Below are 13,647 nucleotides of genomic sequence, written 5' to 3'. Positions count from 1 at the left end.
TGGAGCCAGGTGGGCATTGGGGTGGGAATGTGTGAGGAGATGCTCCCTAGCTCTAGACAAGGAGAAAGGCAGGGTGGTGGTGGGCTCTATTCTCCCTTGCTTTTTTAGATGGTACAGAGAAGTACTCGGAGGAAGAGAACAAGAATTCTGCTTCTGTCCTACCCGGGGAGATTGATGATCTTCAGGATACCCGGGCACCGACCATTGCCCAGCTGCTGCAGGAGAAGACACTTTACTCCTTCTCTGAGTGGCCCAAGGTGAGGTTAAAAGGAACACCGTTTGTACTGAAGTGTTCCTGGGTAGCCCTTCCTAGCGGTGGCTCACACAGCTCCAGCTCTGCTCCTGCTCCTCTGCACACCCCACTGGATGCTCTGGCCAAGGTGCTCTTCCCAAGCACCTGTGCCATGGAAATGCTTGGCCCCCCAAAGCAGTTCCTTGCTGAGTTAAGATCACCTGGGCTGAGCTTGACTTGAATCCTGAACTGTCATACACAGATCAGTCATTCCAGTTTTAGCTTGCCACCATCCAATTCTGTTTGCAGGACCGTGTCATCATCAGCCGCATCGACAACATCTGCCACGCCATCCTGAAGGGCAAGTGGCCTTCCTCCAGCCAGCAGTTTGAGGCACAGAGCTTGCTGACAGCCCCAGCCATGGCCAGCAACACCAGCAGCAGGAGCAGTTTTACTGAGTCAGAAGCCCCCGATCCCAACTTCAGTAATGGGGTCTTAATGTCACGGGTACAAAAGGTGAGAGGGGCTCTCACGCAGTGACAGGCTCAGGACTCTGGGGTGAGACATTGCCCAGAAGTACTCAGGAGTTTCCCAAGGGGAGGTCCCTTGGTGCCGGCTGGGCTGTATAACACATGGCTTAAGCCACTGGGTCCCCTGGTGAGAGCTCCTAGTGAGTGCCCCATGCTCTCAGCGCCCTGCTGCCCTCCTTGGAAGGCAGCTGCTGTTGGCAGCTCAACAGCTGCTGCGGCTCTAGAGATGCTTCCAGAGTCAGTGCTGGAGCGCCTGACATGGTCAAAGGGGACATCCCACTGGTATCCCAAAGGAACGATGCAAGGAGCGCTGTCCTGTCAAGTCCTCAGCTCCCAAGTCCCAGTGCCCCAATGCCCAGCAGTCACATTGGACAGACAGAAGCTGGTGGCCTGGGGCCCCAGCAGCTGGCAGAGCAGCCATGGTTATAACACCATGGGATATCTGAGTGTGTGCGAGAGTGCTTCTGCACCATCCCCACACAGATGTGATATGCCCAGGGAAAGGACATCTCTCAGGGCTCCTTGGAGAGGCAGGGACGACCATTAGCTCAGTGCTGGTGTGAGGAGCTCTGGTCCCTGGGCAGGGCAGCAGCAGCTGTAACCCTCTGTTGCTTTGGTACACACAGGAAGGTTTCCTGAGCCCTGCCTTTGCAAAAGATGAGCGGAAGCACAGGAGACCCTATGAATTTGAGATGGAGAGAGATGTCAAACAGAGGAGCCTGGAGCAGCTGGCAGCAGCCCACGTCCATCCGCCCATTGTGCTGAACGGCTGGCGCGAGGCAGCAGTGGACTTGTCCAGAGCCTCTGATGGCTCCCTGGGGAGCTCCTCTCCTTTCCCCCTGAACGCAAACATGCCCAAACTGGGGACCGTGAATGCCCTCCAGAGCTCCCTGGGCATGGACTTGTCTGGCATCCTCCAGGCAGGGTTAATCCATCCTGTCACTGGACAGATTGTAAACGGCAGCCTCCGAAGAGATGATGCTGCCATGAGGAGGAGACGGGGCAGGAGGAAAAATGTCGAAGGGATGGACCTCATCTTCTTGAAGGAGAGGCCTCTTCCAAACAGGCTGCAGGTGGGTTGATGCTCCCCCCTTTCACATGGACCCAGTGGAGTCAGCACAGTTTGTTTCATGGCCCAGCTCTCGCCTCCAAACTCTGCTGCCCATGACACTGTACAGTGTCCTCCAGGACAGCCTGGTTTGTGCGGGACCAGGCAGGAGCAGGTATTACAGGGAGGAAGGGAAGTTATCCACGTGGTTTACAGCATTCTGGAGTGTTTGAATCCTTTTAAGCATTGTCAAAAGCAGCTGTTTCACCTCAGGAATTGTCTAAGGAAGATGAGGAAGACAAGATCCTACTGCACCCTTTCTCCTTCCGTCCTGGGATCCACTCAAAGAATGGAGCAAGACCAGTGCCCCTAGACCACTTTAGGAGTGATCTGAGGGGAAGTTGGTCTTCCTGGTGTTCAAAGTGTTTCCTTGTGAGTTCAGAAGCATCTCCCAGCTCTCTCTGCCCTCCCTACCACCAGTGCTGGGGATGGCGTGGAAATTTAATGTGGTGGGTGGTGATTTAAGGAAGAGGCACTGGGATTATGTTGATTAGTCTGTGTCATGGGAGCAGATGACCTGCTTTGGGAGCTGTGCTTCTTGGGGTGCACATGCATCACTGCACGCTGCTGATGGGCTCTCCCTGCTCCTCCTTCCATGGCAGGATGTTCAGGAAGACCAGCCACAGCCCCCTCAGAACAGTCCCCTCCCTGATGGGCCGGTTGCTGCTTCCTCAGCTCCACAGCCAGTCCCAGCTGCAGGCCAAGAGAAGGCTGTCCCAAATAAGAGTCTCCTTGACTGGCTCCGGCAGCAGTCTGACTACACACTCGATGTTCCCAGCTTTGGCACAGTAAGGGTGGCCTTCAGTGGCACGTGTGTGTATGTGTGTGTGCCTGCCTTGTGTGTTGCCCTTTGTGTTGGGATTTTTCTTGTAACATGATTTGTGGTGTTCATTGGGGCTGCTCAGGGATTCATGACGCATTTAAGAGGTGAGCACCGTTTCTCTGTACAGCAACAAAAAGCACTTGCTTCTGGGGAGCTCTTCTTTCCCCCAGAACACAAACATGCCCCCACGGGGGACTGTCAGTACCCTCAGGGCTCCTGGCATGGACTTGTCTGGCATCCTTCAGGAGCTGAGCCCTGTTGCCCAAGGTCTGTTCTCCAGCTGCAGTGCTTCCATCTGCCCAATGCACAATGTCTTCTGGAAGTGCCAGGGATGGATGGGGACAGAAATGAGAAAATGGATTTGAGGTGCTCAAAGTCTGTCTATGTTGTTCTTTTTCACTTGGGGTCATTTTAGGCAGTGCTGTTGTACTAAAGGTTCCCAGGCAAAAGGAAACCTGCTCTCTTTAAGAGCCAGACCAAAGAGGCTGTGTTGGAGGCTGACAGGCTGTGGCCGTGTGGTCAGAAAGCAGTGACTCAGTGAGGTGCAGTCTGTCTGATTCTTCGTGCTGTCTCATAAACCTCCACCTCTTGGTTTCACAGGTTGGTTTGCTACAGGTTTCAGCTTATTCAGCCTGTTAGACCATGTGGTAGGCAGAGCACAGGCCATGAAACAGAGTAGGAAGAAATGTGGTGGTAAAACAGAAAAGACTGCATCTTGGTCCTGGAGGATCATGTGCCTGAGGCGGGGATTTCGTGGAGCTTGGAGTAAAGGAAACACATTAGCATTTTGAAGCTTGCTACAGATGAGAGGTGAGGAGCCCAGCATTTGCTCAGCAGGATGGATGTTGCTTTTCAAAGTCCAGAGACACATCCAGCTGTGTGCCCAGGGCCAGACTCGCAGGAGCAGGTGTGGAGGTGCCTTCCCACTCCTTCCCAACACACTTGCCTTCCAGGGAGGTGCTGGAGCTTGCCCAGTCTGGCCATGCCTCTGGTCTTGCTCCCTGCAAGCCCCCAGTGCCTCAGGTCTGCCCTGCAGTATCTCTTCTCTCCGAGTAGGATGGATTGAGAGAGGCTTTGGGTGCTGCAGTAGCTCAGTTCAAAGGATGAACTGCATTAAGGTCTTTTTCTGACTCTCAGGAATCCGTGCCATCCGAGTTGCTCATTATAATGCTCCATCCCTGTTGGCACATCAACAGTGGGGCTTGGTGCATGCAGTGGGTGTGCAGTGACTTGGCTGTAACTCGGTAGGTTGGAATTCCAGAGGGCTCTGATCCCAAAGAAACATGGTGCAGCATCTCTGTGGTGAAAATAGCTTAAAGATGAAGGAAACGCGGCACAGCTGAGCTGGTGAGAAGCAGGTGGCTGTATGAGAGTGACACAAGTGGCACACACAGGCCTGTTCTCTCTTTACTGGCTGCATGCAGTGTCCTGTTTACAGATGCATGTATAAGAACCTGTGGTGTCAGAAGTGGAGTTAGAAAGGGCTAGAGCACTCTTAAGTGGGGTACACTGGAGACCCCTTTCCATATACAAAAATCAGTTTTGCTCATTTGAGAGCCGGTCCTATGGCAGGGACCAGTTTGTGCTGCTGGTGCTGCTCCTGCCCCAGCCTGCAGGGATTCCCTGTCCTTTGGGAGCCCATTCATGCTGCTCTCCTGCAGGGCTTGTAGCCACACAGGCTCATTAAGCCATCTAGTCTCATTAACGTTGTCTTGTTTGCACTCCAGAATTTTTCAGACAAACCCAAGCAGAGGAGGCAGCGCTGCAAGGACCCCAACAAACTGGACATTAGCTCTCTGACGGGAGAGGAGCGGGTGCCGGTGGTACATAAGGGTACCGGACGGCGGGTAAGCAAAGGCCTGTTCTGTGCTCTGCCCTCAGGGTCCCAAAATGTTTAGCACACCTTGAGCTCGCCTGTGGGGGAGATTTAATCCAGAGAAGGCTATGGATGAGACAAAAGTCTGGAATAAGTCTCTAATCTACATTATCCTGTGACACGTGTGCCTGGGGACACGCAGACCTGTGAAATAAGTGGTTGTCTGTGTGAAGTAAGGGATGTGGGAGTGTCAGGCCTTGCCAGGGGACACAGACCCCTCAGTGGCAATGGGATACGGCCTTTGGCTTTAAAGCCACACTCAGCACAGCCCTGTAATGTGCTTCCCGTCCTAGATTTGATTGTTCCCCTTGAGTTCATTGCAATATACCACAAATTGTAACATTGCCATGCAAATACCTTTGGTTTGTTCCTCCTTATGAGGTACAGGCCAGAGCACACAAATACCTGTCCCACTGCTGGGCTTGGAGGAAGTCAGGGGTTGGAGGGGCTTTTTCTTTCTTTCTGAGCAAGGAGCTTGGATTTACTTGTCTGCAGTTTAATCTCCAGGGCACTTATGTTCACCTCTCTGAACAAGAAGGGGTGCTCAGAAGTACTTTGCACTGAAATTTAATTCTTAAACACACCCTGGACTGTACAAGGTCAGAAGGTGATGTGACATTAATCACATCTGAAAGCAAAACTAAAGAGTGAGGCAGAAAGGTTGTTTCAGCCACATCTGTGTTCCCTTTTGTTGCCCCCATGCTGGCCTTTCCTGGGTAAGTTGGGGACTTTGCCAGTTCTAAATATGGCTTTTACAGAAGCTCTGTCCCCATCGCTGGTACCTGGGAGGGTGGTAGGCTGGGCCACAGAGACTGAACCTGCCTTTTCTCCCTGAGCTGTGTATCTAGAGGCAGCAGGCACACACCGAATCCTGCAGAAAGGCAAGTCTAGCCAGGCAAGAGTCTCCACCCCAAATTGCAGCCCAAAGCAAGAAGCTAGGGGAAGTGTAATCATATTTTTTGTATTATTTTACATAACTCTCTCTGCAATAGAGGTCATCCTTCTGCTGTGTTTTATAGTTAGGGGGAGCCACGGCACCAGCATTGAAGGAATTGCCAAGGTGGCTTGATGCAAACTTGGAGTATGCTGTTGCAGCTGACTGGGCTGACATTGTTAAGCTTTCAGTAAGTTAGAGCTTTTGGAGAAATCTGTATCATGTCATCTTTTCTTTTCCCCTCCCCATCCCCACAACCTTTCTCCAGTGAGGATCTGGGAGCTGCGAGGCAGGCGCTGGGCTGGGCGTGTGGGAGGGGATGGCTGCAGCACCGGGGCAGAGCGGGAGGCTGGGCTGTGCCACCTCTAGCCCTGTGTCCAGGCCACAGAGAGAGGGGCAGTGCCCGAGAGTGGGGCTGGGCATGCCTGGCTGGAGAGCTTCGGGATGCTTCGGGTAGCAGGGCCGAGAGGAATGCCCTAGGAGCTGGACAGCAGGGTGTGCACAAAACATTCTCATGGGTCAAATTTTCAAAAACGCCTCTAGCTGACACTTTTCATCAGCTCCTGTGAACTCTGCCTGTGCAGCCGCAGGCCCACCAAAGGCCCCACAGGTCACCAAGCCTGAAGGGTCAGGCACAGGTAGGGAGAGGGGCAGCATGGAGCCTCCTGTGCCACATTCATCCACCCCGTCCATCCACTAGTCGCTGCCCTGGTGTGTGGTAGAGAAGGAGCACTCTCCCCTCCGATCACACAGCACTGCCAGATCACCCTACCCTGCCCCATGGGCTGGCCTGGTCCAGACTTCTCCCTACAGTCCCTCCCCTTCTGCCTGGTTTTGAGCTGCAGTGGTTTGTGTGACACCCTTGCAGAGAGCTGGAGGGCGAATCCGTTGGCTTAGAGGTTTGCACTGCTCTCAAATTGTTTTTTCCTTAGTGCTGGAGATTTGGCATGGTCTGTCCCGCTGCCCAGGACATGACTCTATGTCCAAGCTGGCATCAGGGCCCCATCCGGGCAGCCATCCCTGGGTGAGCTGACAGCTCTTCCTTCCTCTGATTTGAGGGGACAGTCTCTGCCACAGAAACCACTGTATGCCTGGCACTGCCTGGGCGCCTCTCCTGTGCCCTGCTTCCCATGATCATTCCCACGCCATGGACACTGAGCTTTTGGCAAATGCGTACCCATCCTGGTAGGGGAGGGATGCAGAAGGGTGACCGACTGTTCCAGGCGCTCAGGCCAGCAGGCGCTGGGGCTGGCTGCCCCACAGCGCCCAGGGGCAGGCACGGCCCCTCACAGCTCCTCCCATGTGCCAGTGGGAGATGCTCCCACAAGGTTTCTCCCTCCTTGGGCAGGTGCTGTGCTGAGCAGACTGCCGGGCGCATCTAGTTCACATTTCTGCACTACAGGTGTCAACAGGAAATGCTTTTCCTACCTAAATTTATTATCCTAAACGGTTCAAAGAGTGGTGATAGTGAAACCCAAGGGAACCACGAAGGGAAATGTTTAAATGTCTGTGTTGAGGATGCCGAAAAGGAGAGTGTTAATCTGTGCTGTGAATCCCCCCGCACTGCTCTGTGTAACCAGGTGGTCTCACCCACTTCTGGCTGCTGGGTTTTGGTCCCATATCTCTTCTGTCAGATGAGCTTTCTGAATGCTCCATGGCATCTCCCTGAAGCTCTGACCAGGAGCTCCTCAGACAGCATGTCCACTCTCTGTCATCCCATGAGCTTTGCTGTCCTGCAGAGCATTGAAAATTTGGCCCTTCCCATCTCAAAGAGGATTTTTTCATCTCTTGCTGAAGGCACAATTAGAGCTGGGGAGGGAGCTGAGTGAGCAGCTGACATGCTGCCCTGGTGCTTCCTGTGTTGTGAGCAGCTGGTGCTGAGGGCTGGGATGAAAAACAGGGTAAAAAGATGCTTTCTCCTCCCCTTCCTAGCATTTGAGAGTGCAGGATCTTGCCAGGGCAGAGCAAGGATGTTTTGCATTTGGCAGCATCCCTTGGGGAAAAGTTGTGTGCACCTCTCAAATTCCATATCATGTAGGCAAATATTTCTGTGCCAACACCATCTGGGATGCAGATGTGGGCACAGACAAGCCAGGTCCCCTTTGCTGCAGTAGTAACGACCAGGTGTTCTCTGTTATGTCTCATTTTCAGGGCTACTTACCCGAAAACAAATTCAATCGCATCCTCACCGAGCCTGTGCTCCGAGACACCGGGCCACGCCGGAGAGGGAGGAGGCCCCGGAGTGAACTCCTTAAAGGGCCTGGTGTCGTAGCAGATTCTTCTTCTGGAATGGGACCATTGTTCATGAACGGACTAATTGCTGGGATGGATCTAGTGGGACTTCAGAACATGAGAAATATGCAAGGGATCCCTCTGACTGGGCTGGTCGGGTTTCCTGCTGGCTTTGCAGCAGTGCCCGCTGGTGAGGATGTGAAGAGCACCCTGAGCATGTTACCCATGATGCTGCCAGGCATGGCGACCGTACCCCAGATGTTTGGTGTGGGAGGACTCCTCAACTCCCCGATGACGACGACTTGCACCGCGACCGCTCCGACTTCGTTAACTAGCACAACGAAAGGTGGCACAGCCGGCGCCGAAAAAGCCAATGAGGAGAAACAGGGCAGCCAGGATGGGAAAAAAGAACCTCTCGCTGAAGATAAGCCCGGTCCTAGTTCATTTTCTAATCAGACAGAATCTGCAATAACTACCAGTAGTCCTGTAGCTTTTAACCCATTTCTTATCCCAGGGATGTCTCCTGGACTGATCTATCCCTCCATGTTCCTTTCCCCTGGCATCGGCATGGCGCTGCCTGGCATCCAGCAAACCAGGCACTCAGAGGCAGCAAACCTGGAGACCCAGAAGCGGAAGAGGAAGAAAGTGAAAGGGGAATTGGCAAACCCAGAGCCAGAAACTGTCTCACTGCCAGAAAAAGAAGCTGCGAACAGTCAAAACTGTGTGGAGCAGAGCCTGCCAGCGGTGGCAGAGAAGGAGCAGGACGGACCAGCAGAGGAGGAGCGCCAAGCAGCTCACGATACCGATTAGAACTTTTGTTTCATTGAAAGAAAAACACAAAAAGATTGTGGCTTGTGAGTTTCTTATCCCATAAACTCTTTGTTACTTCCCCTCCCACCCCGCTCCACCTTCATATAAACCTGTGTTTCCATGAGTAATATTATCTACCTAATTCCCCTGTCAGAAAAAACTGGTGACATACTACATGTTAATAGTTGCAGGGTCTTGCCACTTTATTAGATAAGCAGTGTTGTCTAGCTAGTATGGGAGGCACTGAATTCTCATTCTGTTTTTCCAGTCCATCATCCCAGCCGACAATAGCAAATCGAGTACTTGGTCACCCCCCGCAAATTGCTCACTCCTTTGAGAAGAAAAAGCAGCAAAAAAACAAGAGCAAAAGAAAAGTGTTTCTCTCTTGGTCTAACACACAGACAAGGGTATTTCTGTCTACAACGACACTGAATGAAAAAGCCTATATTTGGGCTAAAAGCACAGCTATAGTAAGTGCTAATGTGTATTTTTGATTTAAAGTATTTCCCTATTTTATCATGGTTACTAGAATAGTAGTATAGACAGAACTATATAACTAATGATTGAAAATGCATATATTCATTTCTTTGAACGGAAAAGCATACCTGGTAGTGATATAATTTCTTGATCACCCCCACCTCAAAGGTTTGGAGACAAACTGCAGAGAGTGAAAAAATGATGTAGACATTCTTTTTGTATTTTTTAAAACCAACGTTTGGTTTTATGTTACGTGGAGTTTAGTTGCCCTTTCCTTGGTAGTTACAAGAACTTTCCAGCTTGAGCTGGAAAGGTTTTGCACACTTGCATGACTTTTCTGGGGTTACTGTATCTGTAGCAACCAGTTCCTTCATCATTCTGCTTGTCTTCAGTTCTCTCTGGCGTTAGTTCTCAGCTATGGCATTACAGGTGCTCTAAAGGTATTTTTTTCCAGCCGTGAACAGACCACACTGATTTTAATGCTCTTACATGAACACTGAGGCTTTCTGAGTTTTTATATTTCCCACTCCTTACCCCAGAAGCGACGTTCTTTCAGCAAACTCTGGGAAGGCTGTAGGCCCCCTTCCCTCCTTGGGGAGTCCTCTGAGAAGGACCCTTGAGACACTCAGAGCCTGAGTTTCTTACTTTCTGGTGATGGCCTGTGAAGAGATGACTTTGGATTCTTCCCGTTCCGTTTGCTGTTGAACAGTATTTCCAGTCCTCCAAATGATTTCAGCATCTGCCTTTCAAACGGATGGGTTTTAATGCTGCCGGCCCCCTGCTCCAGCTCTGGGTACTGACTCCTCCACAGCAACTCTTCGGATTTCTCCTTCCCCTCACTCCTTTAATTCTTCTTTCACTTGGGGTTGTTCTTACTTTGCAGCTCATGGTCTGAGAATTGAATAAAGCCACAGTGGTGCAGTGGTGAGTGAAGGGCAGGCTGGGAGGGAGTTGGAGTATGCTACTCATCAGTTTCACACTTGGTTGTCACAATTTACTGTATTTTTTACTTTTTTTTTCTGTTGCAGTTTTGCTAATTTATCAGATGGTCCAAATATTTTGACATAACTATTTCAGTTTGCATTATTTATTTATGATGCTTTTTGTCATTGTCTTTTATACATTTGGGATTATAAATTATGTACATGTTAAAATTAGCATCTCAAAGAAGTCTGTTACCCGTGGTCAAAAAACCAGTTGGTTTATATTTTCACAGAATATATTCCCAGTTTACTGGATTGGATGTTTTTTTAAAGTATGTAGCCAATCATAATGCAATCCTCCTCCCCCCCAATAATTGTGTTCTATTTAATAACATTCTTGTAGCATAGATACTGTATCACTATCGACAGATTTCTTAGAAATGCTGCTATCTCTATTTAACTAACATTTTGTTCAGTTTTTGCCTCCAGTGGAAGCAGAAAAGGTTTTTTCAGCTGTTAAATCCAAAATCAATATAATTTATTTATGTAAAAAAAAAAAGTCACGATTGATATATTTTTGAACCTTTTAAGTACTAACTTTGTTTTTATTCAGTGGAAGAACATGTACTTGCCCTAAATCCTTGAAATACAAATGCTATAAAACTTCATATATCTTCAAAGCCTTACTGTGAATGGATACAGAAATCTCTTCCGAGTCCATTTCTTGTTATGGGATGGTTTTTCCAGGGTTACACGTGTAAGGAACAGGGTTTAAAGTGAAATTTATTTAATTAGCCAGCATGCTCTATACCTTGTTCTTCCTTAGCAGACATGTATGCTACGTCTCTGGGTGTTTAGGCTTCTCTTTGCTACTTTGTGACCCTTTTGCAACCCGATATACTCTGTGGATTATTTAGACTGTAAGGCGTTAACTGGCTGCTTCTTCTTTTCCATCATATCCCAAACAAATGCCAAATTTTCACCGGTTTTCATGGCTATTCACACACATACATCCTTCACCAAATGTGCTAACAAAATAAACTGTCTGTGCTCTTGAACATGGATAAAAAGAAAAAGATTTAAAAGTCAGATTTTTATTTTTTTAATTTAGTGACTAGATGATGCTTATCTTTCAGACTTGGGAGAGCCTTGCTACAGATGTATATAATTTTTTTCAGCAAATATATGTGAATGTTTCATTCACCTGACTCAGTGATAAACGTGACTTGCCTTTTTCTCAGCATAACTCCATTGAGAAGCAGTTGGAAGCAGTGGCCCGGTCGCTGCTCTAGGCTTGCTCCTGGTGCCCTGTGTGTTACTCTGGGTCGGGCTGCTCGCTGTGAGAGGCCCAACCCGCAGCTCTCACAGCGCCCTGGGGTGAGCTTGCCAGCGTGGGAACTCATGTCCCACATGGGCTGCAAGATGCCAGGAGCAGCCCAAGCTCCAGGGCCACTTTAAGCATAGAGGATGCACAAGGGCTCTCTGCTGACCTGCTTTTTCCACAAGAGTGGGTGGAAGCCCAGAGACATCCACAATCATCACACACACATCCCCATCCCCCAAGCACTTACACCCCTTGGCACTTGCACAGCCCCTCCCAGCAGATGGGGTACTGGGGTGCAGGGCTCCTCTCCCTGTGCTTTCTGCACCTCCAAGTTTTGTAAAATGCTTGTCCTAAATCCCTGCGTAAGGTTCTCAGGCTTTGGCAAAGCAGGCATTCGTCAGTGTTTCACTGGAATGATGTGCAGGAGCAGCTCCATTCTTCAAAGATCCAGGAACAAAGACACAGAGAGTAAAACCAGTGCTTTTATTGCTCCACCTGCCCTATGTAAAGCACCTTGTCTTGGTACTTTGTTGCCGCTTTGGGGAAGAAAAAGAGAATAGTACCCAGCAGAAAAGACTGGCAAAATGGTAGCATGAATTATGAATTTCCAGTTCCAGAGTATCCCTTTAAATTCTGGCTTCGCTCACTGTAGCCTTGCACCTCGGCATCCATAATGCAGGATAGTTGCTGGCAGAATCTGCAGGAGCAGGGCCGTGGAGGAGCATGTGCTGCCTTTGAGCTGTCACATCTGTGATGGCTGTAGTGTCTCTGTCTCTTCAGACAAGGTGTGCTACCTGCTGGTGGCACTGAGTGGATGTGGTGGAGGAAGGGTGCCATAGGCACAGCTTGCTTCCTGTTGTGTTTTACAGGATACAGGTGCCCCTCCCCAGACTGAGATAGAGTAGAACAGGCACAGCTGCACATCCCCACTGCTGTCCCTGCCTGGTTTTTAATCTGATAGGATACAGAGAAGTCTCAGCACATATTTAGATAATGCCCTTTGTGGTCACAAAAAGGGGGGAAGAATTTTCCTCAGCAGTGAGCCACAGCTGGGGGAGCTTTGCCTACTCCACGTGTAGATGTTCCCACTCTGGGCTCTTGACAGTTACAAGAAAGTATTTGGGGTTGGAAATCTTGGCCAGCAGTGAGAAGGCAATTTCTCTAATGACATCTGGTTTGCATTGAATAAAACTTGAGCTTTTCAGTGCAGTTTTGCTCCTCACCTCTTCAGGAGCCATTTGGGCCCCAGGGCTCTGGAGAATGGGCTGAGTCATGAGATCAGAAATCTCCTCACATTTTACAACCTCAAAGCAGATTCAGGGCACTACACTCCAGGTAATGTCCCCAAATGCCTCACACCCCGTGTGCCAATGCACAGCTGCCCATGGCACCCATGCTTGGCCATGAGCACCAGACAGATGGGCAGTCCTGCCAGGAAAGGAGTCAGCCCAACCACACGCAGAGCAGCAGCTCTGGAAAACTGGAAGGAAGAGAAAGCCAGCTTCTCTCTCAATCCCCTTCCCATCAATCTGCACAGTCTGCCTTGTACATTTTTGACAAAAGGCCTAGTAACATCATTCTCACCCTCCCATGTGGCTTTTTGGTGTGCTGGTTGTTTCTTGGTGCTCTGGGGAATGGCTGGAGACCATCGATGCAGTGCCATAGGTGGCACTAATTCCTGAAGAATCAAGATTTCACCTCAAAAGGCGTAAAACAGCGCAAGATCTTCAGCCCAGCAGAAGATCAGTCCCCTTCCCTATCTGGCCTTGTTCTCCCTCCAGTGGGATTTTAATTCACTAACAACTCTGTACAGCACCGCTACCTGGCTCCGTTTTCCAGTGTTCTGAATGGGATGTGACATTACTGGTTTGACTTGGAACTGTCCCAGCCTGCCTGAACACAGTTCAGAGAAGCCCAGCATGAGCCTTCAGAGGGTTTCTAGAAATAGCAGTGTCCTGGACCTGTTTCAGGAGCAGTTGAGGTGAGTGAGAGCCATGGTAGATGCTCCAGGCTCTCCTCTTTCTGGGCTCCTGCCAAGCATTGGTTGTCAAGTTTTTCAACTGGCTGGGCTATAGCACAGGGAGACAGGAATTGCCTGTACTCTTTGGAAGAACAGAATTGTAAAGGAAAGCCTCACAGTGACTTTTTTTCCCTCCAGAAAAGGGCAGAGATCTCTGATAGAGGAAGAGATGCACAAAAAACAAAGCTCAGCTCACCCAGAGGAAGACACATCTCTGGTCCAGAAAGAAGAAATAAGCCTGTGGGACCCATAACCCCATTACCCCAAATGAAGCACATTTCCTGTCTGCTCATGACAGGCAGTTTTCCATGCTCTTATGGCAAATCTTTTTCCAAATAGATTTAGATGTTGGATTAAG

General features: G+C 49.9%; 1 protein-coding gene across 10 annotated transcripts in view; it reads left to right on the top strand.

The window, feature by feature from the left end:
* CHD6 (chromodomain helicase DNA binding protein 6) overlaps window positions 1-10,613 on the top strand; it is a 91,685-nt gene extending 81,072 nt beyond the window's left edge. For 5 of the 10 annotated variants that reach the window (XM_058422677.1, XM_058422675.1, XM_058422676.1 and 2 more), the window contains 8 exons: window positions 109-257; window positions 542-748; window positions 1,389-1,835; window positions 2,084-2,242; window positions 2,473-2,658; window positions 4,421-4,540; window positions 5,589-5,693; window positions 7,655-10,613. In XM_058422677.1, coding sequence (XP_058278660.1) covers window positions 109-257; window positions 542-748; window positions 1,389-1,835; window positions 2,084-2,242; window positions 2,473-2,658; window positions 4,421-4,540; window positions 5,589-5,693; window positions 7,655-8,545 — 2,264 coding nt within the window. In that variant the 3' untranslated portion in view covers window positions 8,546-10,613. The remainder of the gene's footprint in view (window positions 1-108; window positions 258-541; window positions 749-1,388; window positions 1,836-2,083; window positions 2,243-2,472; window positions 2,659-4,420; window positions 4,541-5,588; window positions 5,694-7,654) is intronic. The other 5 variants (XM_040080340.1, XM_058422679.1, XM_040080343.1 and 2 more) reach the window with 3 other exon arrangements.
* The last annotated feature ends 3,034 nt before the right edge of the window (window positions 10,614-13,647 follow it).

Source organism: Hirundo rustica, chromosome 16 (assembly GCF_015227805.2).
Source record: "Hirundo rustica isolate bHirRus1 chromosome 16, bHirRus1.pri.v3, whole genome shotgun sequence".
NCBI classification, from domain to species: domain Eukaryota; kingdom Metazoa; phylum Chordata; class Aves; order Passeriformes; family Hirundinidae; genus Hirundo; species Hirundo rustica.
The sequence above is the reverse complement of the archived record's forward strand: the minus strand, read 5'-3'. Positions and strand labels throughout refer to the sequence as shown.